At 35.9% G+C, this 25,602-nt stretch overlaps 3 protein-coding genes across 6 annotated transcripts in view; 1 reads left to right on the top strand and 2 right to left on the bottom strand.

Moving 5' to 3' along the window:
- LOC110449228 (testicular haploid expressed gene protein-like) overlaps positions 1 to 1,599 on the bottom strand; it is a 45,740-nt gene extending 44,141 nt beyond the window's left edge. For 2 of the 3 annotated variants that reach the window (XM_021495955.1, XM_021495954.1), the window contains exon 1: positions 1,436 to 1,596. In XM_021495955.1, the coding sequence (XP_021351630.1) occupies positions 1,436 to 1,442 (7 nt within the window). In that variant the 5' untranslated portion in view covers positions 1,443 to 1,596. Of the gene's footprint in view, positions 1 to 1,435 lie in introns of all 3 variants that reach the window. The other variant, XM_021495951.1, reaches the window with a different exon arrangement.
- LOC110449227 overlaps positions 1 to 8,471 on the top strand; it is a 60,671-nt gene extending 52,200 nt beyond the window's left edge. Inside the window, exons 6-8 of the mRNA XM_021495950.1 lie at positions 3,478 to 3,648; positions 4,860 to 4,954; positions 6,137 to 8,471. Of these exons, the coding sequence (XP_021351625.1) occupies positions 3,478 to 3,648; positions 4,860 to 4,954; positions 6,137 to 6,535 (665 nt within the window). The 3' untranslated portion in view covers positions 6,536 to 8,471. The remainder of the gene's footprint in view (positions 1 to 3,477; positions 3,649 to 4,859; positions 4,955 to 6,136) is intronic.
- Positions 8,472 to 12,312: 3,841 nt separating this feature from the next.
- Positions 12,313 to 24,962, bottom strand: LOC110449226. Of its 2 annotated transcripts, XM_021495948.1 has the most exons (8): positions 24,947 to 24,962; positions 20,790 to 21,239; positions 20,031 to 20,223; positions 18,988 to 19,229; positions 17,577 to 17,675; positions 16,316 to 16,470; positions 14,275 to 14,482; positions 12,313 to 13,405 (listed from the first exon to the last, which is right to left on the bottom strand). In XM_021495948.1, the coding sequence occupies exons 2-8, from the start codon at positions 21,013 to 21,015 to the stop codon at positions 13,059 to 13,061; spliced, it is 1,470 nt and encodes a 489-aa protein (XP_021351623.1). In that variant the 5' UTR covers positions 21,016 to 21,239; positions 24,947 to 24,962; the 3' UTR covers positions 12,313 to 13,058. The 2 variants fall into 2 exon arrangements, with proteins under 2 accessions (XP_021351623.1, XP_021351624.1); XM_021495949.1 differs by lacking the exon at positions 24,947 to 24,962 and having other exon boundaries at positions 20,790 to 21,242.
- Between the last annotated feature and the right edge of the window lie 640 nt (positions 24,963 to 25,602).

The raw sequence follows: 25,602 nt of genomic DNA, 5'->3' as shown, positions 1-25,602 counted from the left end.
TCTTAGTTTCAACAATTGGTTTTTGATAATGCATGTGTGGGTGGTTGAGTGAGTGGTGCACATGTCCAGTAAAATATTTGAAATAAAAATTACCAACAAAATATTTGTTGATAAACGGAAGGAAATGAAAACACCCATATTACTTAAACTACTCTATCCCAGTTGTGTGAGGTAAGAAACTCCTGCTGAAGCTGTTTATCATATTGAAATGCAGTAAGAATGAAAGGTACCAGGGTGCTATAAAACTATAATATGAAATATTACAGGTGAAAGATTTGATAACAGACACACCCTATACCAATCCTCTCTATAATCCCTGTACTTATATATGAACATACATCAATACACAGGTACTTGTCACATCAATACACAGGTACTTGTCACATCAATACACAGGTACTTGTCACAATTTTCTTTTCTACAGAGTGCTAACTTAAACTAAGTGTGTGTATAATTATATAGCAACCATTAGGAAAAATAAATTGTGCCTTTGCATCAGTATATGCCACGTATGGTAAATTATGAACAGATGCTGGGATCTTCAAATTACATGAATATATATAAATGAGAGTGTTATGTGATATTGATATGTGACACTGAAATACAATAAATTGTATTGTATTATGAAATTGTTATTCAGGGAATCTCAATTATTGCCACATACAATTGATTGATTTGAAAATTTACGGATACAAAAACTATACACTATATATTTACTTTGTCATCTAATATGAAACTTGATACGGCAGTCCCCTGCTGATCTTACATAATAAGGTCATGGTTTACATTGGATCAACACCGGACTGTTCAACTCTCCAAATATTACTGTATCTAATCACAATGCTGATTGAAACGTTTAAACATTGTATTGGTTCAATCTAAACACTGTAGTGTCACCCCCTACTCTCGCTGTGATTACAAAATTGAAATTAAACCTCGAGCTGGTCCCATTTACACCGACTCCCACCAATGGAAGTTGTTCTACCTCAAATAAGTTTAAACAGTGTCAAATTTATTAAGTACAATCAGACGAATTTAATCGGGTAAAGAGATTATCTGAATTCCCAATAACTCAGCCCACCGTTGATAATGAACAAAAACTCTCCATTGAACCAAACAATCGTCTACGTTCAATATTAGTTCAGTAAGCCCGTGTATATATTGGCTAGCGAAAAAAATAACTTCCCGAGTTCAGTTTTATTACAAGAACTACTGTTGCAGACATTTATATAAACGATAGGAAATACGATTATATTATTACAGCAAGTATCATTATCATCGTCTTCTCTTCGCTCAAATTATCCTATCAATTAGTGGCTCACCTGTCGTAATTAGCGGGTGATGCTCTTGCGTCACAGAATACCAGCCATTAAAATTTGACGCACAATACATTTTAGAAAGTGTTATTATTCCAAGTATAATAGAGATCACTTACCTGACATTTTCAGTTTAAATCCCGTCACCCGAAGACGCACAGACGGAAAGTATTAACTGTGCAACACACACATGGCCATAGACGAGAGCGAAGGGAAAGTACAGAAATAGCGCGCGTAGCAACGACCCCTGACCCCAATAAACCATGTGACGTCACAATTGACAGAAAGCATATAATTCTCGTGTGTTGGCATGCAATATCGATTCGGATCTGGGTAGAGGTGGATGAACGTGACTGTGATTATCGAATATGCTACTTTTGAAGGAAATAACACTGTCAATTAATTAAGATTTTATTTATTTAGTGAAAATGTTTGCGTGTATCAATCTGTGTCCACGAGTAACGGTGATAGTTTTTAATATAGACAATAAAATTCTGACGCCCCGACATTTAGGACCCACCCGTTATATGTGACTAACGTTTCCTGTACATAGCGGTAATATAGATCATATTGATCAGTGGATATGGAAGTTACTTTAAAAGTGTATACAAACACGCTTTTGTATGAAACACATCGCTGATACAAAACATTAACAGATTTTGCTATTGAGCAGTATTTTTAACCTGATTAGATGCAAAAATGGGATAATATGTGCTGTTTTTGTTAATTCCATACGTCGGTTTTTTATTTGAAACCCGATGGAATGACTGTTTAAAAAAATACCATCAATCTCGTGATAAAATCATGTCTGTTCTTGAAAGCGTTGAAAGTTTTTCGCGGGAATACTTTTGAACTCGTGTCACCTCTTTTAAACAACGGTGTATATTAACGGTACAACGAGTATATTAACGGTACAACGGTGTATATTAACGGTACAACGGTGTATATTAACGGTACAACGAGTATTGAAAATCATTCGCTCAATTAACGTGATCTGTACAAATTACGCGATGACTTGAATTTTAGGGAAAATGCCTGTAGCTTCTTTTCTGTGTGTCATTTCTATACTCGTACTGTCACCGCCATATTTCAACAACTTAAATATGTTACATGTATAATACAATTGAGACTACTACTGTTTTATGATGAGGTCCAAATTTTGGATGTAAATGTGAGACATGTATTAAATGCAGCGAAACATTGAGAAATTCTTAACGTGATTTACAGAATAAGAAATAATAAGAAATTAGACATAATGTGTTATATTGGAAAAGGAATCTTTTATTATTGAAATTTTGACAGGAGATAGCTTCATGAGTTGTAATAACTCTATATATAATTCGGTTTAAGTCAATTGGCTGGGCAACTATTCAATCAGCATTCAAACTGACTTCCTCAAGCCACGCCCCATTTTAATCTGCTCCAGTTGTCGTTATATATCTAGAACACACTATGAATTGTTTAAACATCGCCATGTTCGTGTTGGACACCATGCACGAAATGAAGAAACCATACGTTTATATCATATATATCTAAAAACTGTCTCCATATGGATGTCAATTAACTGAAATGTACCGTGCCTCGTTAGTTAATATAGATCTATATATTCTGTCATACACAGACCAATGAGATCGCGCATCTATGAAATCAATACACGTCAAGTTTTCCTGTTAAACCTCGATATATTGCCACCATGGGTGGTTTTGGCAATTAATAAAATGGTCAATAAGACAGAAACTATGGACATAATATAGATGTTTCAAGGTTTTCATATCGAGGTTTTATCGTAAAGTGAGGGACATTACATAGAGACTGTTCTGAACATCGTTTTTTTTTCATACAGACAGTTACATGTGTTTTAGGCGTTTTTATAGTTATTGGTACAGGTCAAACCCTCGCTCCATAGAAATTTTAAAAATAATGACATTACAAAGTAGGCATACAATTCATGATACCTATGCTTACTTCCTTACCATTAATGAAAATATTCAAAATAATACGAGAAATAATTACCCGTAATTATCTAACAATGCATATACGTAGATAATTAAACTGACGTCATAGAGTATATGTCGTCATGTATGTGATTGGTATAAATGTTTGTGACGTAAAAACCATTGTTTCGTGTCACCTTGACCACAGTCTGTTTCGTGTGTTGTAGACGTACAGCCGGAGGAGGGAGTGACCACACCCAAACGCCGGACAATAGAAATGGGCGTCGTACAGAGACACGACACCCGGAAACGCCGAGCCAAACGTAGAAATGGTCACTTTACCACACCCCCGGGACGAGTCCCCACCCCCGCCAAGCGTAGCGGCAACAAATCTGAAGGTAAGCCACTTTACAATCTCTTCTTGAGAGACATGAACACATTGATGTTAATAACTATCATTTCTTTTGCATATTTATTTTTTAGATACTTCAAAAATAAGAGGAGTACGTAGACGAAATGAGTTTGTTTATTCTTGACCAATCCGCCAGGGTGGTTAGGACATGTACGGTGTGGGTTCGTCCGTTCTTTTTGTCCGTGCAACTACTCCTTCACTTTTCTTACACTTTCCACGAAACTTTAGTTCATTGGGCTATAATAACCAATTATTCTATACAAGATCATGATTGCTCCAGGCAATATGCTCCCTAGTTACCGTCTGATTTTGCTTGGGTTTATCGTTATCATGTGTATTTATGCCTGTGTTTCAGACTAAATCATTTGCTTAAAAATTACAGAGTTATTGGTCTTTGGTCTTTGGATCTGTAGTTTTTATGTAAAATTGTTCGCAGTGTCCGAATTTACCGTCTTTCGTCTAGGGTTAAAATGTCACTGTTGCATCGTTAACTAATGAATGGTTTGCTGTAATATTTGCATATTAATCTTGCTGCACGCCGTTGTATATTTTCAAACCGGTCAATATATTTTTGCATGATGGTCCAATAAGATAGCGTTGCTATATTCCAAAACTGAGCGAACAAGAGTGATGTAGGCACTTTTCCTTAATGTCGTTGGGCAGACTTTTAAATTCTCCTTAGAAATCCTTCTGTAGAATTTGCTCTGTTTGTTATTGTGTTGATATATTCTGAGGAAACTTGGTATTTATCATGGGAAGGTGCCGTGTTTCACACCAACGTAAGGTCATCATTAACTCTTCTGGCCATTCAACTCACATCTAGAGGATTTTACAAAGCATATTTTGGCCGCTGTTTCAATCATATATATCACAGTCGAGAAAGGGATGCGTCTTTTACCAAAATGGGAACACCAGAACGCTATTTGACATTGACTTCAGGTACCGAAATACATATCTCAGCGAAAGATTGATATATGAATATCATACTTGGTGTACCTGCATCATGGTCAAGTGGCGAATCGCTTACCAAAAAGTCTGGCATATCAAGTCACTGATTTTAGACTAAAATTTTGATACTTACTCTTTTTCTAACCTTAAAAAGATTATCTAATTGCACTGCTTCCTGAAACTGGACATACTTAAAACAGATATGTCATTTTTATTTCGGTAACATTTTTCGTCCCTTGCTGTTGACAGATATTTCGTGGCACAAAGTAAAGAGAAAGCTACACTTCGGACGAGTGCCACCCCGACCGCGGTCCAACTCCAGTTCACAGCCCGCCAGAAGTTTGGTATGATACAAGGGAGACAACTCTTTAATACTGTATAACTTTTTAGCTCATTATGTCATGGTGTGGCGTCCGTCGTCCAGTGTCGACAGTCAACTTTTCCTTCAGGCCTTAAGTCATGATATTTGGCTGAAAGCTGTTGGTAGGGGCCTGACAAAGTTTGAGAATGAAAATGACCTCGTTCTACTTTCAAGGTCACAGGGGTCAAATATCTCAAACACTTCAAACACTTCAAACGACTTCTTCTAAAGAACTGAAAGGTATAGAATCTTCATATTTGGCTGGTAGCTTCCTGGGATAGAGCCCGACAAAGTTTGAGAATGAAAATGACCTTGACCTACTTTCAAGGTCTCGGGGTCAAATGTGTCAAACACTGCAAACGACTTCTCCTAAACTAAAAGGTATAAAATCTTCATATTTGGTTGGTGGTTTCCTGGGATAGAGCCCGACAAAGTTTGGGAGTGAAATATTTATATTACAGGATAATATTTAATAAGAATATTTTGCTATAACTGCTTAAATATTCAGGTGAGTGATACAGGCCCTCTGGGCCTCTTGTTATTTTAACTAGCAAAACTGCATCATTTGGCATTATATGGGTTTGGGTTTGGCAATATATTTAGAGGAGCATAAAAGTTTAGGAAAAGGGGACATTGAGTTATGCTGGTAGGTTGGAAATTAGATTGTATAAAAAATATTAACTTTACTTATTTTACGACAATTATGAAGCAAATTATATAAATTATGTCAATCACTATTTTTGGCCCAATGTTAGCGCGCAAAGGGTGTTAATGTGGAAGGAAACAGGAGTGGCCAGAGAAAACACACATAGTCGGCCAGGTGACCTCATGCCTTTTTATTGTATTAAAGGTTGATATGAAAAAACCTTTATATCGTGGTTCAATTTCATATAAGTTAGGGGCCCAAGTTTTTACTGCATATTAATTGGGGGAAAAGGGGGGGGGCATTATATCAAGGTTTACTGTATATTGAGAGATATTATATATGTATATTGCGTTTTTATTTTATAATGAGGTGTATTCAATTACGGGTTTCCTCAAGCTGAATAGATACCAGGAGGTTGTATCAAGGTTTTAGTGTTCATAAACAAGAGATTTTTACTATACATCCTATCTGAAGTTTTTTCAAGGTCACAAATGTCATGACATCAATTTTATAATTCAGAGACTTCAAAAGGCCAAGCGGAATGTTTCTCCTGGAAAGTCTGCCACTTACGGTGTCGCCCATAAACCTGGCTTGTCACGGGAACTGCATCATCTGCTCAACATGACATCAGCTTGGGTTGTTCCTGTACGACTAAGGTCAACCTTCAAAAACTGGTGTCATTGTCCTGGAGACCGACCGAAGCAGCATGGATGTAAACTCCACTCATCTCATGAACTCACAAACGTGAAAATCACCAATAACTGCCAGCACCCTGAATGTCAACAGCATTTATTACACAAACAAAACTCAACTTTGAGAAGCTTGCGAATCTCCAGAAGAAGTCAAAATAGCGGTTACAAACTCCATTCCTCCCAGGAACACACGAGCCTTGTGAAACTCTCTCACAGGAGTCACTAGTTGTACCGTCTGGCTGGAATAGACAGATATAGTGCTGAATGTGTTTAATGAATATTTCTCAGGCAGGACTAGAAATTCCAGTAGGCATTTCTCTAAAACGAAATCTATGTAGCAGACTGTTTTAAAAGTGGTTAAGTATCCAGTTTGGTATAAGATATTGTTAGAGTTATTGTACACTGATGCAGCTAGATCAGAGCTTTTGTAAAAGAGTGTTAAGTTTAAAGTGAGATGTTTGTTTTCTGTTTCAAAGTTAAAAAAATCTGCTAGTGAGGATATTTTAAGGATGCATCATAGAGATCTTCATGATATCTAGATTAAAATTCTTCAGGTATGTTTGTTTAAAACGATAAAATTGTATTGGTGATTCTCTTTAGCCAGGAATATGGATGTTTAGATTGATACATTTGTAAATTAACATGTTTGGACAATTTAAATTTGATTTCCCTGTTAAAATCATTGTTGTAATTGGTAGTTGTGCTGGATTTGTAGAACATCAATTTTCACCTTTTTCAGAAGTCTTTTGCTGAATACAAGTTTTGCAGCCTGTCAGTCTTGTTTCATTTAGAAAATAAATCATGATTCAAAGTTTAGGTTTAACAGTGTAACACAGACATGTACACATACCTGACCACTATTTGTGTCTATAACATGTGGTGCTTCTGTTTCTCATAATGTTCCGTTTTGAAAGATGTATTCGGTGAGAATAAATTTCCTTGTCATATATTGAATCCTATCTGTTATAATGTCTATATGATGATTTGATTTGTTGAGATTTTGTTGAGATTTATTTACAAGCTATATATCTATTGTTAACTTGGTGATCACAGAGAAGAAATGTTTGCCTTTTTTCTTCTTCCTTAAGCTGAGGTTTGAGTCTGTATATATTGAGATGATGTAAAGATAAAGTTGCCATATATTATTTAGATGATTCATGCATGACTATTTGATGTTACCCAAATCAGTTGACATGTTGTCAGTAGATTTAAGATAATTATTGCGTGTTAGTTGGATAAGTTTACTATCCAATAATGTTTATTACCAGTAGGGAGGGCCAGTGCACGCTTTTAATTCTACTACAGTATAACTTCTATATCATAAAAAATGGACTATTAACTGTATTAAAATTAGGATATTTGTCCCATAATCAGCATAACCTGGTAGAACTTCAATAGAAATAAGATAGTGTTATTCATGATTGCTGCTTATCAAAAATTAGCTAATGATTTAAAACATGTCAGAAGTAAATTATAAGTTAAGTCTTGTAAATATTACTGCAGCCACCACTAATCAGATAAACCCAGTATCCCACCAGTGTTTCGGACTGTCACAATTTAGCCGTTTTTTTTTTTGGAAATAGAGATGACAGCAGCATCAATGCTTAAAAGTGTAGGATGTCAGATTTTTTTTTACATACCGGTATTTTGAATTGAATGATTTCCAGCATGAACAAGTCGTACAACAAATTGTCTTTCTCTGTTACCCTTTTAGAAAATACATAATGAAAAACTATTTGTAGGCAATATTGTACCTGCAATGTGCATCAATTTTTGATCTATAAAGTATCAACTGTGTATTAAACTATAGATACACACTTTTTCACAGAAATGTCAATTTTCAGTTTTGAAATAATTAAATTTTGTACCTATTGTAGTTTTTTTGGCATAATGTAAATGTAATACATTCTTCATTGTAAACATGGAAATTATACTCAAACCTTTTCTTTTTAGTTGAAGTCTGTGTCTGAACTGCTTTTAAATGATACATATTGTCACATTAATAGTGAGTAAGTAAAAGTTATCTCCCTTCTTTCAAAGTTTGATTTTCATCGATTTCCACCAAACAGTGGAAGTAGTTTTATGTTATGATCGATTGCATGCTTTACAGAGATTAGATAACTCTACATTTACATGTTTTACAGCTGAATAAAAATATGTTTAAAGATTTTCAAGATTCTTGTTTTAATTTCCAGCAATTAAATTGCAGCAAGTTTAGCCATCGTTGTAAAATAAATGTGTACACACCTAACAGGTTTGTTAGGTTATTGATCTTGAGACACCAGTGCAGACAATGTTTAAGATGTAGATAGAGCTCTTGAAAAGCCTTTGGAAACTGGTTGGAATAAAATGTATGTACTCTTATGTCGGTACATGTACAAATGTATAACATTTCAAGTACAAGCTTTCGGGATACAAGTTTCTGGTTCACCTTGACTTGGCCTATAACCCAACCGGAAATATTCAATATATCTCTCAAATCCACACTTTCACTGTATAATGAGCTAATAACCTCAACAATGGCCAACCCAAAAATAAATTATAAATATAACATGCATTTTAATATATAATAAAAAATATTCTAAATTTTACTTCCCATTACATATTATGCAATGTGTACATGTGTGATGCCAGAGTTAGATCCGTAGTGTCCCACACCTCTGACATAAATTACAAATTTACGAGCACATTTACACTTTAACTCCTACTTTATCCATTAATACATAACACATGTTTACTCTATATAAATCTGCACTTTGATCATTCAAATAACAATTCACATCTCAATTCACACATTCAAAAGCATATGTTTTTAGCAGATTTTCACATTAAACATCAATATTTTACTTACTAACAGTTAATACATAACATAAATTGTACTCTATGAGTGAAAAGGAAAGTAATGTCTTTGAAAGACTAAAAATATTTATTTATTCAGGTAAAATAGGCATGTTATTACAAGATATCACAATTTAGAATAAAATATATAATTAAAATCACATTGCATCTTGTAAATAAAAAAGAGTATTTTGTATTAAGACTGAGAATAATAATAATAGATCTGACCTAACAAAAGTTTTTTTTTAATTCAATCTTTGACATATATCACAGAGTATAAAAATCTAAAAAAGTCTGATACACTGTAAAAAAAGGCAGATATTACTATAATATGAGACAAAATGAGACGGACTATTTTAATAAATGAAGGTATTTATAAATAAAAAATAGATCGCATAATAGGAGTGGTGGTGATTGCCATTTACCTAGGATTACCCATAAAGCCACAAAGTAGCTTATTTCCAATGGGGTCCTTTAAAAATGGAAGAAAAATAATAAAAATTAAGAAAATCAATCCGGTGACGGTTCAGATAGCACAGAATAGGATATGTGTGTATCATATTCGATAATTAATCAGTAAAATTGTATTTCCTATATAGAAAACAATACATAATAAGTATTTTGTAGTGGCAGACAGCTTCTTATAGTAGCAAACTATAGAATATTTTACATAGTTATTTTCAAAGATATCAAAATATAACAAATATACTGACAGATCTTTGCATTACAGTTTCTAGGCATGAAAACTTGAAATTTGAAATCATTGTGCAATGCCGCAAGTCAAGCTTTCCAAGGGTTGGGGGTCCCCCTACCAGCGTCCCCCTACCAGCGAGGTCTGCTCGACCTGCGCAATTTTTCAGGTCTGTATATGTATTTTGTGACAAAAGAATGAAAATGTAATACATGTGTGCTCACTAGTAGACAAAGAGATCATCCACTATATTTTTTGCTTGAAGCATAAGGTGTTTTTTAGAATTGGTTTTGAATTTATGTTTGCTTTTGATATTTTTGATATCATCCGGTCAAGAGTTCCAATCTTTAGCAGCCGAAAAGAAAAAAGTAGATGTTTCTGTACCCTTGACATTTTTAATAGCGAAATTTGAGTTTCCGGATCTATAGTACCGTAGGTGTTATTGTTTTTGGTGAAAAATTCATGCATATACTGAGGGCACTTCTCATTAAAAATGTTAAATGCATGATTTAAACGAAGTTGACGAACTCTTCCCTCTACATTGAGCATACTAATTTTTTGTAGTTCAGTACATGTAATTCTTGTCCTGTTGTTTAAGTTCAGAATGAAACGGACCATTTTATTTTGGGTTATTTGTAACTTATTTTTATATAAATTAGAAAGACCCTCATACCAGGATGAACAAGCATAATCGAAATGACATTGTATGAGAGCTGAACATAGAGTTTTTCGTAATTTTTGGGATAGACAGTTACTATTTCTGTAAAGGAATTTTAGTCTTTGATTGATTTTTTGTATGACATTGGAGACAATTTCTTCTCCAGACAAAAATCTGTCAATCATCACCCCAAGGTATTTTACAGCCGAATGAGAATTAATAATTTGACCTTTGCAAGAAACCTGAAATTTATCCTCAGGTGTTTGAATTAATTTTCATTTTGGACCAAAAAGGATACATTCTGTTTTTCCCAGATGTAATGATAATTTATTGTCAACAAGCCAATCATGACAGGATTCCAAAACCAAGGAGATTTAAGAAGAAATTGTTTCAGGGCATTTATGTGAGAATATAATAGCACTGTCATCCGCATAGAGAAGTAATTTACATGAATTTTCAATACTTATTTCCATGTCATTGATGTACACCAAAAATAAAAGTGGTCCCAACAAACTTCCTTGAGGAACCCTGCAGTTGACATTACCAACTGACGAGTGTACCCCATTAACACTGACTAGTTGAGATCTACTTTCTAAATAAGATTTGAACCAGTTGCAGGACTCGACACCAATAAACTTTAATTTGTTACACAATATAGAATGATTTACTGTATCAAAAGCTTTTCGTAGGTCTTACAAGACCATACCAGTGAATAAACCTTTTGACGTTTTGAGATTTTATATAGTCCATGAGATAGATCAAACAGGAGTCAGTAGAGTATGATTTCCTGAAGCCTGATTGAAATTCATACAATAGGTTATTTTTAACAAGAACATTTTCTAATTGGTTGTAGACTGCTTTTTCTAAAAAAAAAATGATACAATATTGAGGATGCTCACAGGTCTATAGTTTTCTGCCTGAAGTCTATCCTTCTTTTTGAATAAAGGGATAACTTTTGCAGTTTTAAGATCGTCAGGTACTATACCCTCAGATATGGATGAATTTATTAAAAAGGTGATAGGAATTTTGATTATTGGTGCCGCATCCCGCAATAATCTGGCAGGAATTTGATCTAAACCTGTACTTTTACATATATTTAAATTGGATAACTCCCTATACACAAACTCTTCTGAGACATGATGAAGATGAAATTTAATCCCTTTCGGGTTTCGTTTAGTATAAAAATCCCTAGACAACTTTGATGTATAATGGTATAAGCGTTTACACAATGGAAGTTTTTCAACCAATTTAGAAGCAACAGTATTAAACTATTTGTTAAAATGGTTGGCTATTGTAATGTCATCATGACAGTTTACACCATTAATATTGAGAATTGTTTTGGGGTTTGATTTCTTACTCCTTTCATATCCCAGGCCCTTAAATTGTCAGAGGTCAGTTCATGAAAATTAAAAGCAATATACCCTGGTACATGTATATTGATATATCTACTATATTCTACATCTACTAGCACACTGACATTAAAAGACAGTCTAGACCTCACAGCTTCTAGGTGGAGTGCAACCAGCACACCAGTATTAAAAGACAGTCTTGACCTCACAGCTTCTAGCTATAGGTGGAGTGCAACCAGTGCACCAGTATTAAAAGATAGTCTAGGCCTCACAGCTTCTAGGTGGCGTTCAACCAGTACACCAGTATTCAAAGACAGTCTAGACCTCACCGATTCTAGGTGAATTGCAACCAGTACACCAGTCTTAAAAGATAGTCTAGACCTCACAGCTTCTAGCTATAGGTGGAGTGCAACCAGTACCCCAGTATTAAAAGACAGTCTTGACCTCACAGCTTCTAGCTATAGGTGGAGTGCAACCAGTACACCAGTATTAAAAGACAGTCTAGACCTCACAGCTTCTAGGTGAATTGCAACCAGTACACCAGTATTAAAAGACAGTCTAAGCCTCACAGCTTCTAGGTGGAGTGCAACCAGTACACCAGTATTAAAAGCCAGTCTAGACCTCACAGCTTCTAGGTGAATTGCAACCAGTACACCAGTATTAAAAGACAGTCTAGACCTCACAGCTTCTAGGCGGATAGCAACCAGTACACCAGTATTAAAAGACAGTCTAGACCTCACAGCTTCTAGGTAGAGTGCAACAAGTACACCAGTATTAAAAGACAGTCTAGACCTCACAGCTTCTAGCTATAGGTGGAGTGCAACCAGTACACTAGTATTAAAAGACAGTCTAGACCTCACAGCTTCTAGGTGGAGTGCAACCAGTACACTAGTATTAAAAGCCAGTCTAGACCTCACAGCTTCTGGGTGGAGTGCAACGTCTACCAGTATATTGCAATTAAAAAACAGCCTAAACCTCATAGCTGACAGGATAAAATTCAATGTCTATGAATATTGGTATTCGAAGACAGTTTAGAACAACAACTACAGTACCAATATACCTGTATTATATTTGAATAGTGGCTTTATAACACTGGCAGATTCAATTGCAGTATTGAGAATATCTTTGCCAGAAGAAGCCAACTGATGGTGGGTATGTATGATTTCATATACAGTCAACTGAAGGCTGGTTGTTTTTGAAGAACAGACGGAACTCATCTAAAGTTGAAAAACTCTCGAGCGTTTTGGTAGGCAGCTGAAGCGAGGTTCTTCGGCGGGCAGTCCATGCAGGAGGCCACAATCTCAAGTAAGACAGCCAAATTTCCAGGATCACTGTCCAGGTCATCACTGGAGTTCGACTCATACCTATTTACAGTACTTTCCTTGAGATATCTTATCTCGTCAGGCTTCATTCTGCTACAGTATTCCTCATATTCTATATTTGGCACGAGAGTGGATGGAGCATTGCTGGCCAATATAATCTTGTGTGGAGAAATAAAACCTTTCTTCAGCCAGTCCTTAAACCAACTCTTCTCATAGCCACTCGCCTCTTTGGAAATTGCTAAAAAATCAAATGATAAATAAAAATAAAGTGAAAATCTGGAAATTTCTTTTTCAGAACATGTAAAATCTGGTCTGTGTAACACATAATATAAGGTAATGTGCATGTAGACCCAGTCCCTGACAAAAACTTTTTTTTCAATTACATGTACTCTTTATCTTACTGAAACCTAGATAAGTCTATTTTAAAGGTTAATTACATTAATATTTTCCCATTATGATTTAAGTGGAATCTGTGAAATGGTGTACGTACACTGTGGATCTTGATATCACTGTGCTAATGTTTGGTTTAAATCTGCCCAAGTACACTTTCTTTTTGCTTTTGTATGTTTAAACATGGGAAATAATTTATAAGCTATATAGTTTCTTATTTTCCCCAAAAAAGTTTAAAAAAAAATTATATGGCAATTACTAATAATGGTGCTGCTTATAGGTGGATTGAAAGTAATTTGAACAAAATTTATTGATTGATTCATTTCAGCAAAAAATATTTTCCAGAATCTTTTTGAGTGTTTATCAGGTAGTGCCCAAAAAATAAATTACAATTAGAAAAACAAATTGCAAAAAATAATAACTGTCTTTTCATGCCATGGAAAGCAATATGCTGGTGTTATTTCACCATGTTTCAAAATACCATACTGCACAGAGTGTCAGGCTTATAGAAATCTACCCCCGAGCCTGTTTGCCACCATATAAGAGCTGAACCTGCCCTAATCAGCATATTATGGCTTGATTTGTTTGTTATGTTTTTTATTGATTTAAATATCCTCGTAACAACCAGGGTTATATGAAGACTGGTTATGGCTTAAAACTTGCAATACCTCGAAGCCTTATAGGCATTTTGAAATATTCCTTCATACCCAAACTTACACGAGACAGACACAAAGCATCCCATATCTAGAAGCTCCCAAAGTTGTGGTATTCTCGGGAGAAATTTCTCCACCTTTGATGGTATGTACTCTCCAACACACATTGCTTTCAGCTGACCACTGTACTCGCGTAAGATTGGAATCAGTGTGTTGTCAGCTCCAATTGAGCAAAACCACAAAGGTTTTCGAAGTTTACATGCCAACTCAATCTGAAACAAAAAATGCCTGTCACACACAATATCAAGACTATATTGATACTTGCATCAATCCCTGGACTATAATTTATTGTGTAAAGGAAAGAGCCAATATGTTCACTACAACACTGGCTGGTGGGACAAGTGGATTAGTGGTGGCTGGATAGTAGAACAACTGGGTTTGCTGTGGCCATGGCTGGATTAATGAAGCTAGAGAGTGGTATAAATGGATTAGTTCAATGGTGTTTGGATCAATGAGGCTAGAGAGTGGGACAATGGATTAGTTCTATGGTGGCTGGATCAATGAGACTAGAGAGTGGTATAAATAGATTAGTTCTATGGTGGCTGGATCAATGAGGCTGGTGAGTGGTATAAATGATTAGTTCTATGGTGGTTGGAACAATGAGGCTAGAGAGTGGTATAAATGGATTAGTTCTATGGTGGTTGGATCAATGAGGCTAGAGAGTGAGACAATGGATTAGTTCTATGGTGGCTGGATCAATGAGGCTAGAGAGTGGTATAAATGGATTAGTTCTATGGTGGTTGGATCAATGAGGCTAGAGAGTGGGACAAATGGATTAGTTCTATGGTAGCTGGATCAATGAGGCTGGAGAGTGGTATAAATAAATTAGTTCTATGGTGGCTGGATCAATAAGGCTAGAGAGTGCTTGAACTGGATTAGTTCTATGGTGGCTGGATCAATAAGGCTAGAGAGTGCTTTAACTGGATTAGTTCTATGGTAGCTGGATCAATGAGGCTAGAGAGTGGTATGAATTAATTAGTTCTATGGTGGCTGGATCAATGAGGCTGGTGAGTGGCATAAATGGATTAGTTCTAAGGTGGCTGGATCAATGAGGCTAGAGAGTGGGACAAATGGATTATAATAGTTCTATGGTGGCTGGATCAATGAGGCTGGAGAGTGGTATAAATAGATTAGTTCTATGGTGGCTGGATCAATAAGGCTAGAGAGTGCTTCAACTGGATTAGTTCTATGGTAGCTGGATCAATAAGGCTAGAGAGTGCTTTAACTGGATTAGTTCTATGGTAGCTGGATCAATGAGGCTGGAGAGTGGTATGAATTAATTACTTGTATGGTGGATGGATCAATGAGGCTAGTGAGTGGTATAAATGGATTAGTTCTAAGGTTGCTGGTTCAATGAGGCTATAGAGTGGGACAAATGGATTAGTTCTATGGTGGCTGGGTCAATGAGGCTGGTGAATGGTATAAATGGATTAGTTCTATGGTAGCTGGATCAATGAGGCTGGAGAGGGGTATAAATTAATTAGTTCTATGGTAGCTGGGTCAATGAGGCTAGTGAGTGGTATAAATGGATTAGTTCTAAGGTTGCTGGCTCAATGAGGCTAGGGAGTGGTATAAATTAATTAGTTCTATGGTGGCTGGGTCAATGAGGCTGGTGAATGGTATAAATGGATTAGTTCTATGGTAGCTGGATCAATGAGGCTAGAGAGTGGTATAAATTAATTAGTTCTATGGTGGCTAAATTTAAGAGGCCAGAGAGTGAGATAACTGGATATGTTCTATAGTGGCTGGATTAAAAAGGCTGGTATGTGGGACAATGTCTATGGTGACTTGATTGATCAGGTTTTACTATGTAGTCTAACACTAAAACAAGTGGTGGCTGATCACAACAAATAACATTTGGAATGTCGTGTTACTGTAATGCTGACTTCAACACAAGAGCTTTTTGGAATACATTGTATATACTGAATAGACATTGACATTTTATTGCCATGAAAAAATTAAAGTAATATATCAAAAAAATCATACCTTTGTAATAGAGTAATTGATTCTAGCAAGAAATGTCCATATATCCTAGAATAACTTACCTGTTGTCTGAACATCTTGATCTCTTTCTCAGTGTTGGTCCCTGGCAAATCGAGGCCACACTCACCAATAGCCAAACACTGTGAATGCTCAGCATACGTTTCTAGCACAGCCAGACTGTCCTCATCCCACTGGTCAACTTTAGATGGGTGAACACCTACAATAGTAAGACCAAAATATTGATTATGAGGAAAGTATTTAAACAAAACAATGTTTTCCATTCTTTTGCTTATTTCAGGTACACCTGTCTATAAAGAACTCCTGTAGTTACAGACAACCTGTCTATAACTATCACTGATGTTAAAGACAACCTGTACATAACCAAGATCTGTAACTTTCACCTTTCTATATCTACCACCCATCTACAACCACTTGTCTATAGCTAACACCTGTCTATAAAGAACTCCTGTAGTTACAGACCACCTGTCTATAACTATCACTGATGTTAAAGACAACCTGTACATAACCACGATCTGTAACTTTAACCTTTCTATATCTACCACCCATCTACAACCACTTGTCTATAGCTAACACCTGTCTATAAAGAACTCCTGTAGTTACAGACCACCTGTCTATAACTATCACTGATGTTAAAGACGACCTGTACATAACCACGATCTGTAACTTTTACCTTTCTATATCTACCACCCATCTACAACCACTTGTCTATAGCTAACACCTGTCTATAAAGAACTCCTGTAGTTACAGACCACCTGTCTATAACTATCACTGATGTTAAAGACAACCTGTACACAACCACGATTTGAACTTTCACTTTTCTTTATCTACCACCCATCTACAAACACTTGTCTATAGCTAACATCTGTCCATTATGACTACCTGTCCATAATAGCTACCTCTCTATACAGTCCTGTAACGACTGTCTATAACTAACATCAAGGATACCCCTAATGCTGGTTTTATATAACTTGTTAATTCTGTCACATACATGTATAACAAACATAAAATACTAGTGCTAAGTATCTAGCAACATTTCAAACGTACACTTAGCTGGCTGTTCTGTAAATTTAGTGATTTACCATTGTAATTCTGATGTTATCAGCCTTTATGTGAGTGAGTGTATCAAGTCATGTTCAGTATTATGTTCAGTACTTATAACAAATATCATAGAGTGTGTCATCGCCTGAACAAAGAAATCAACACGACAGCCACTGACTTTCTTTTTAGCAGACAATTTCCCATGATGTTATTATGGAGATTACCAATTTGTCCAATGTTAAAAATGAAACCAATCCTGCTCACCTGCTGTAAAATACATGTATCCTTGGTACTGTTCACAAAGCTTCGTTGCCTGCTTAATTTGCTTGAAACAGGAACAGGTAAGCACCATACGCTGGATACCTGCGGTTCAAGTAAATAAATCTGGATAAGGACTACAGTTATTCCACTACATAAAATGTGTACTTTTTATCTCACAACCACTGTGTTATACTGGCAGTATTTACATGTAGACATATAAGTCAATGAGTGATTAGTGTAACATTACCTAGCGAGATTGTAATTGGTTGTAATGGATTGTGGTGTCGTAATATGGACAGTATACATGATGCCGTACACTTAGAGATTGTGATGTTGCAGATACTGTTTACTGGGAAATTTTCGTCACAGTTTAATGCAGTTTTTGTTGCGTAAATTTTGCAATAGCCTGTTCCTTTATGAATTTGGAAAATATAGCATTATTTTGTACTGAAATTGGGAATATATTCATTTTGGGAAAATAAGGCACTTTTTAGCTAGGGGAAACAGCCTGTATTCGGCTGTAAAATTGAGCATAATAAATCACTGTCAGTAAATGTTAACCTTTTTTCGCCCTACACAATGAGGGTAAGTTTATCTTTACAGTGAACATAAATCAAATCTGATGGTTGAAATTAACATTGGGCGAATGAGAATTTTATCAGCGTATGGCAAAAGTTTTACTTGGCAAATTTCTCCCTGTATACAGTATTCCAATTCCTTAAAAATAGTACAGATTTAAATGTGTAGCAGAGGACAATATTTTTCAATGCCTCTGCTAGGAGTCGAAGCCAGGACCTCTGGTTAACTAGAGTGACTCTCTACCAAATGAGCTAAAAAGAAATTTTCCTGAGCCAATTTGGTAGGAAGAGGCTTGATATTTACAATGGTGGCATACTCCCCCTCCGAGAAAGAACTTTTCCCAAGTGTTTCAAGGGGAAAGAGTGATTCTTGTAACAGCAAGACCAAGTATTTTTGTCAATGTATCCCAGGTTCTTATATGGGCACCGATGTAACAAAGGACATGTCTTTTCAATGCCTCTGCCAGAGTCGAACCCTTGTACTGGTCCGACACTCTATCAAATGAGCTAAAGAGACATTCTCCCTAGCCGAGTCGGTAGAAAGCAGCTAGTACATAACAGGAACTAATCCCTCTGGTTTCAAACGTAAGAATCCCTGTACAACTCCCAAAAACTGTATCTATGAACAAGAATAGTTTTTTATGGCATGACTATTGCTTTGACAAATCGTTTCTAACAAGAAAGATATACCTTGCAAATTTTTAAGGAAAAATTATACAAAATGAAATAGCCAGAAAAGATTCCACAAGAGTTTCTGAGTTTAAGCCAGAAAAGATTCCTCAAGAGTTTCTGAGTTTAATAGTCTATGTGAAAAAGATTATAATTGCTTTACCCACCTGCTTCATCCGAGTTCTCCAAGATACCAGGTACGATCTTACTTCCAACATCCATGATACGATTACCTCCATCAATGAGAAGGTACTCTGAGAAAACGCCAGTATTCCAGATCTTGTTATCAGAAACTCTTTCAGAGACAGACGTTACATTTGGTTTAGGACTGACCCATTTAAAATCCTTTCTTAACAAATCTTTTCTCTTCTTAACCTCTTGTATTGCCATTTTTCTGTCACTTAATTTTCTGAAAACAATTGAAAAATGAATTGTCAATACATAAAATCTACATTATAATACAGAAAACATAGGATGTGCTTACTAGAGAGACAATAGATTTTTTTTTAAAAGCTGTCATATTTTTTAACCTCAAATACCACTTAAAATAGATACAACTGAAAATAGATATTTCAGCATGTGAGAAAAATATGTAGCAATAATGAACAAGTACCAACAAGGGGAACATGCAAATCATTGTGTAACATTTCTTCTGAGAAGCTTATTGTGTGTAACATTATCTCTGAGAAGCTTATTCTGTGTAAGATTTCTTCTGAGAAGCTTATTCTGTGTAAGAGTTCCTCTGAGAAGCTTATTCTGTGTAAGATTTCCTCTGAGAAGCTTATTCTGTGTTAGATTTTCTCTGAAGAGCCTATTCTGTGTAAGATTTTCTCTGAAGAGCTTATTCTGTGTAAGATTTTCTCTGAAGAGCTTATTATGTGCTAGATTTTCTCTAAGGTTAGATTTATACAGATCCTTTGTCATCCTTAAGTAGTCTCTGAGAAAAAAAAAGGTAACAAAATTAAGTTTACGAATGGGCTGACTGGTGGACATCAGACCAAAGACTAAAAGGATATTAATGGGAATGGCTACACACATTATGTGATCACATAGCATACAGATATTATCATGGATGACCAAATAGTTACAAGATATGGATCTCACATATTGTTAAATGAAGGTATTTAATGGGCAAGGCTACACACATTATGTGACATAGCATACAGATATTATCATGGATGACCTAATAGTTACAAGATATGTTTTTTACTTATTATTAAATGAAGGTATATCACAGGCTGCGGCACAGTGGTAGGGTATCCTTATGAATGCCTTTCTCAAAGATGGATTCTTGGAATCTACTGCGATATTGATGGCAATATTTGCTTCTGGCGGCTGACGATCATGAGATGCTGTAAAAAGTCTTCTCAGACTGGGTTCATCCACATCTGATCCAAGATTACCTGGGGAAAAAACATACTTATAATTAACAAAATCCTTCTAACTTTGATTTGAATATAGAAATTTAAGTCAGGTACATAGTCATCACATAAGTCTTCAACTTACTCCAACCAAATAATGATCCTGTAATGAGTCTTGGTGCATGTTGCAAATAAGCTTTTAAAACTATAATCTATCACATTTATCAAGCAATAATAAGCCCATAACTTGCAGTAGGCCTACCAATATCTATGTCAGTTCAGTTCGGTAAAAATGCAGACAAATGCTATTTCAATGTTCTGTTTAGTTCTCAATTTATCTGAAATTGAAATAAAACTTCAAAAAAATAATAATTCTGTTTCACTCAGTACTGCAGGATCCTTTAGATCTGCATTCTCCTCTTAAAGGCGATGCTTGTAATATTGATGTTCTTTATTTATCCCCCAATAACCCCAACACATACTGCATTCTCAAAGTAGGGATGCACTTTTTACAGAACATTGATAACAACAAATAAGACAAGTCATGCATAAATGCTATATACAAATAATTTTCCTTGGTAAAATAGAAAGGAAGAAGTGATACTTACAAATAATATACGAAGCATAGCTTTGAATGTTTTCCTGCTGAGTGACAATTTCGTCAATTGAGTTCCTCCATTTCCCCGCACTCCGATAAAATTGTATTATATTTTTGTAATAATGAAATAAGTAAATAACGTATTTGCGCTCAAAAACAAATAATATTATGCAGGAACCAATTACTGTGGTGATCGCACATATAAAAAGGTAATAAATAGCCAGTCCCCAATTCATCTTGATAATGCAACGAACTAGTCGACAAAGGCTTGGAAAAGACGGTTAAGACCGTCAATGTTCCTATAGTTTCCTCGATATTTTTGTCGACAGCGCTGACAATAATACATGTATCAGCTTCGGCAACTTGCAATGTTGTGTCACAATCAAAGATGTCTTTATACATTGGCAATCTTTCCTGTTGTTGTGAAACGTTTTCAAATCCGGATGTTTACTAATAATTTCTAAAATAAAAGCCAACCGCAGAAACCGTATTTTTACATAAGAGTTACCTCCCATGGAACGCGTCTCTATTTAAAAAATATGAAGATGACCGCACAAAATTGTGCAAATGATTTTAATCAGATTGAAAATTGTGGATAGCTCAATATTTTCGTAGAGATTCCGTCTAGTGTTTGGAGAGTCGGCCCAAGTGCGAACCCTCATGATCAGTGTACTCTGCATTTTCCAACACATGTTTCATTTGGCTTTGGCGGATCCAGAGGGTTTTTTTCGGCTTCAAGAAACCCCCAACCCTGATAATTTTCTTTCAAAATTGTGTGTTTTCCCCATTTTCCTCATGTTTTTTACTATATGGGCCCCCCCCCCCTGGAAATTTGGACACTAGCCGTCCATTTTTCCGCTCTTGTTATAGTGGACACTGGCAGTAGACATGTTTTATAGTGGACAGTAGACATGTTTTATAGTGGACAGTAGACATCTGTTTTCCAGTTCAGTTCTGCTTTAAAAGTATAAACCACAGGCATTTGTTTCTGTCAATAAAAGTCATAAGAAAAAAAATCACACCCTCTACTCATAAAATATACAAATTATTTTATGAGTAGGATGTGATTTTTTTCTCATTACTATTTTTATTGACATAAACAAATGCCTGTGGTATAAACGTATAGTAAGATGTTCCCAAACGTGGTTATATGGAATCACAAACCGAACTTGGACGATGTGCTCCGAGAAATGTGGAACAAAGCGACGAGGAAATGGTTGGGACATTCAAGTTAATAAGGTGTCCGTCCGTTCTTGCTTTAGGGAACAATGCTTGTGATGAAAAGAAATATATCTATTAACGATAATTACTATGACCACGGACTTAGATAACAATCTAATTTCGTGCTATTACAGATCTCACGTGGGCCTACGCATCGAGACATCTTTTCTGATATGCTACATGTACGTTCTACAATAATCATACAAAACTGTGACCGAGATAAATGGCTATACCGTATGGCTGATCTATGTATACTACTGTACTTGTAATTGTTAACAGAATATTAGAAGTCATACATAATGTTCACACAGAAATCTTTTTACACACTATTAAATCACATAAATATCACACTAAGAATTCACATAAATAACGCCATAAATGGTCGAAAATTCAATTACGTTTGATTTACGATTCTAATATTAAACATAATAAACAGATCTGCCAGAAAGCATACAAATATAGAAAAATAGGTGTATATATTTTTATTACATTCAATGGGTGCGAATGATGACATTAAATGGTTGTATTATATTGCTGTCAAGCTCGGCTGTACCATTTATGTCGATGCCCCATTACAGAACTTACGTCAGAGGTTGTATTTTAGTCAGATACAGAAATACCGTTCTACGTCTCTACGCGTACGTCTGCTGTACTGTTATAGATTTACGTGTTTACTGGGTTTTATGGGCCATTTTAAACGATTATTTGTCGTTTTTGTCTCAATCTCTGCCAATAAAAACTTGGGCTGTTCTTATTTTATAGTCTCCTTCAAAATGACAGGGAAAATGATATTTTCTTAGTTCAAACGTTTGGTTTGAAATTCAACTTATGTCGAGAAAAGACGCTTTGTTATAAGTAAATCTATTTTATACACAGGATCTGACATGAGTTTCCAATTCATATGAGATTTATGAAACGAGCCTTTGGCGAGCTAAAATGAATAATTCGTCACGAATTTCATATGAAATGAAAACGAGTGTAAGATCCTTTTTACCACATAATCAAGATTTGTGGCATTTATTCGTGTAAAACGACAATTTTCATGCAACCTTGAAATGTAAAAAGCCGCCATTTTGACTCCAGTGCGTAAGTCTGTGACGCCATGTACTTGTCCTAGTCGGGAGGTCACAATTGAAACTTAATAAGAGGGCTGATAGGGTGAAATGGGTTAATACGCAAAACGATATGACATGGGTATATTCACTGGATTACACAGTAAATATCTATATATATTTTATATTTATTGCTCAACTGATTTCCCCACAAAGTCGTCTCTACTTAAACCTAAAATAGTGAATCAGGAGGGAAAAGAATAGTAAGTGAAGTACACTAGATACCATGTTAAGTTTGCCCCCAACTGTAGTGAGTAACGAACCAGGGGGGAACCCGCCCCAAGATGAGTTTTAGGTAGCTAGGGGAAACTACACGTAAGGGGATGATTCATTGTAGTACAATAAAATGAAATCTAACAAAGATGGGCGGGGCGGGGATGGGGCCAGGGATAGGGGCTGAATATAGAGATGAGAGAGTAGGAGCCGATAAGGATTATGGGTAGGTTGACGTAAATAAAGTATGAAGGAGTTAGCTGTAAAATAGGAACTTGAGGATGAATTTGTATTAGTGAAGAAATACTGAGAAATAAGTGAATAGTTGGGAAATAACCGGAAGTGAAAAAAAAATGAGAAGGAAGAGATATAATTAAGAGAGAGTTGAAAAACAAGAGGAAGTGATACTATAAGTACGTAAGAGAGATCTGAGAAGAGAATAAATAAAAAAAAAGGGGGAAGGTAGTGAGAAAAAGGGAGGGAGTTGAAGAAGTAAGTGATAAGGGAGCTAGGAAATAAGTGTGAAACAAACTGAAAGGGTCGTAGTGGGAACAGTAAGCATAGAATAAGCAGGAATAACAGGAGAAAATATGTAGGAGGATGTTGAGAAAATAAGTGGGAGGAGCTTAGAATTAGCGGGAATAAGATATAGTTGGAAAATAAGTGGTATTTGATTTGAGAACAACCTGTGAATGAAATGAAACAAGCTGGAATGAACTAACAAATAATGTGAAGGAAGCGGAGAAATAGGTCAAAGGGGGGCTGAGAAATAAGTGTGCGAGGGAGAGGATACATAAGTAAGGGGGGGCTGAGAAATAAGTGTCCGAGGGAGAGGATAAATAAGTATGGGGTGACTGAGAAATATGTTGGAGGGGGTTGATGAACATGTGAAAATAAGCTGAGAAAATGGAGAGAGTGATCTGAAATAAGTACACGTAATATGGATTTGAGAAATAGCTGGGAATGAACTTAGAAAATAAGTAGTAGAAATAGTGAAAATAAGTGAGAGGAGCTGGACGGGGATGACAATTAAGTGGGTAGGTGAGAGGCTGGAATAAGTGGGAGGGAGTTGATCGAGAAATAAGTAGGAAGGGACTAAGTCGAAGATGTGAAATAAGTGAGAGAAGCAGAGAAACAATAAGTGGGATGGAGAAGAGAGGTATGTTGGTGGGTGGGTGGATAAGAGGCTGATAAATAAGTGGGTCGGAGATGTGAAATAAGTGGGAGGGGCTATGAAATAAGAGGAAGGAAGCTGAGATATAAGTGGGATGAAACAGAAAGTCATTAGAGGGGGGGGGGGGGGGGGGGTTCTGTGGTTTTAGGAGGAAAGCATATAAACCAACAATTTCAGTCCATAAAATGGTAAATGTAATTTTGTATTAACTTTGAATAGAATGATATTGTATATTGCTTACGTAAAATATCACCAGGTATTTATATTATCGGATCTCATATAAGGTACACGAAAGATATTCCTCACGAACACCAGAAGCAATTTTACTACAAAATACTTGGGGGGGGGGGGGGGGGGGGGGAGATAATTATTTCTGACGTCTGCTTGTTGACAGTCTAGCTTGTTGGTAAATATACCACTGACACAGTCAGCACATTCTCAACTTACACAACCCCTGGTCGTAAATAAATTCTCGGGGGCTTTGTAGCTGGTGTTTTGTTTTCATCCTGATCTACCAATGCGGTCTGTTTTTCATCTGTAAGCACAATGGATCAGTTGGTGGTCTCTGTGATGCCATCGCATGAGCTCTCGGGAGCTGTCTTTGGGGTTTCGGCAAGCCGGGGACGCAGAAAGAACACTGGCGGTCCTTTGCTCAGAGAGAATTATTCCACTATTACATGGGCACATCTAGTTGTGGTATCGTTATATATCGTCCAAACATTGTTTGTTCTATAGAATTTGGTTATGTGTCAATTGTAACAATAACATTGTACTTTCATTGTTGAATAACTTTCCAACACAAAGATGTGAGTATTTTTTTAGATTTATTCTATAAAATGTCGGCAAAAGTTAGTAAATTCTTCATCGTTATATGCGAAATTTGATCAGTTTCAATAATTTTTATCACCAGTTGATTGAACAAAATATTTCACAGCATAGCAATAACGTCCTCTCCTGAATACATGTAATTTCGCACTGGAATAAAGCAAACAGAAATGAACTAATTGAATGATATTATTTACACAAAAAAACGCTTACTGGAAAGAACCGCAAACCTTCAGGTCACACAATAAAACTACGTAACTGACATTACGTACAATTCC

Source organism: Mizuhopecten yessoensis, unplaced genomic scaffold (assembly GCF_002113885.1).
Source record: "Mizuhopecten yessoensis strain PY_sf001 unplaced genomic scaffold, ASM211388v2 scaffold4535, whole genome shotgun sequence".
Lineage (NCBI taxonomy): Eukaryota > Metazoa > Mollusca > Bivalvia > Pectinida > Pectinidae > Mizuhopecten > Mizuhopecten yessoensis.
The sequence above is the reverse complement of the archived record's forward strand: the minus strand, read 5'-3'. Positions and strand labels throughout refer to the sequence as shown.

Excerpts from the sequence above, each read along its gene's own strand:
- LOC110449226 (XM_021495948.1), bottom strand. The coding sequence starts at position 21,015 with ATGAATTGGGGACTGGCTATTTATTACCTTTTTATATGTGCGATCACC. Across the intron at positions 16,471-17,576 it reads ATACATGTATTTTACAGCAG|GTGTTCACCCATCTAAAGTT; the intron begins GTGAGCAGGATT and ends TTACTATTGTAG. Across the intron at positions 13,406-14,274 it reads ATGCTTTGTGTCTGTCTCGT|CAATTTCCAAAGAGGCGAGT; the intron begins GTAAGTTTGGGT and ends TTGATTTTTTAG.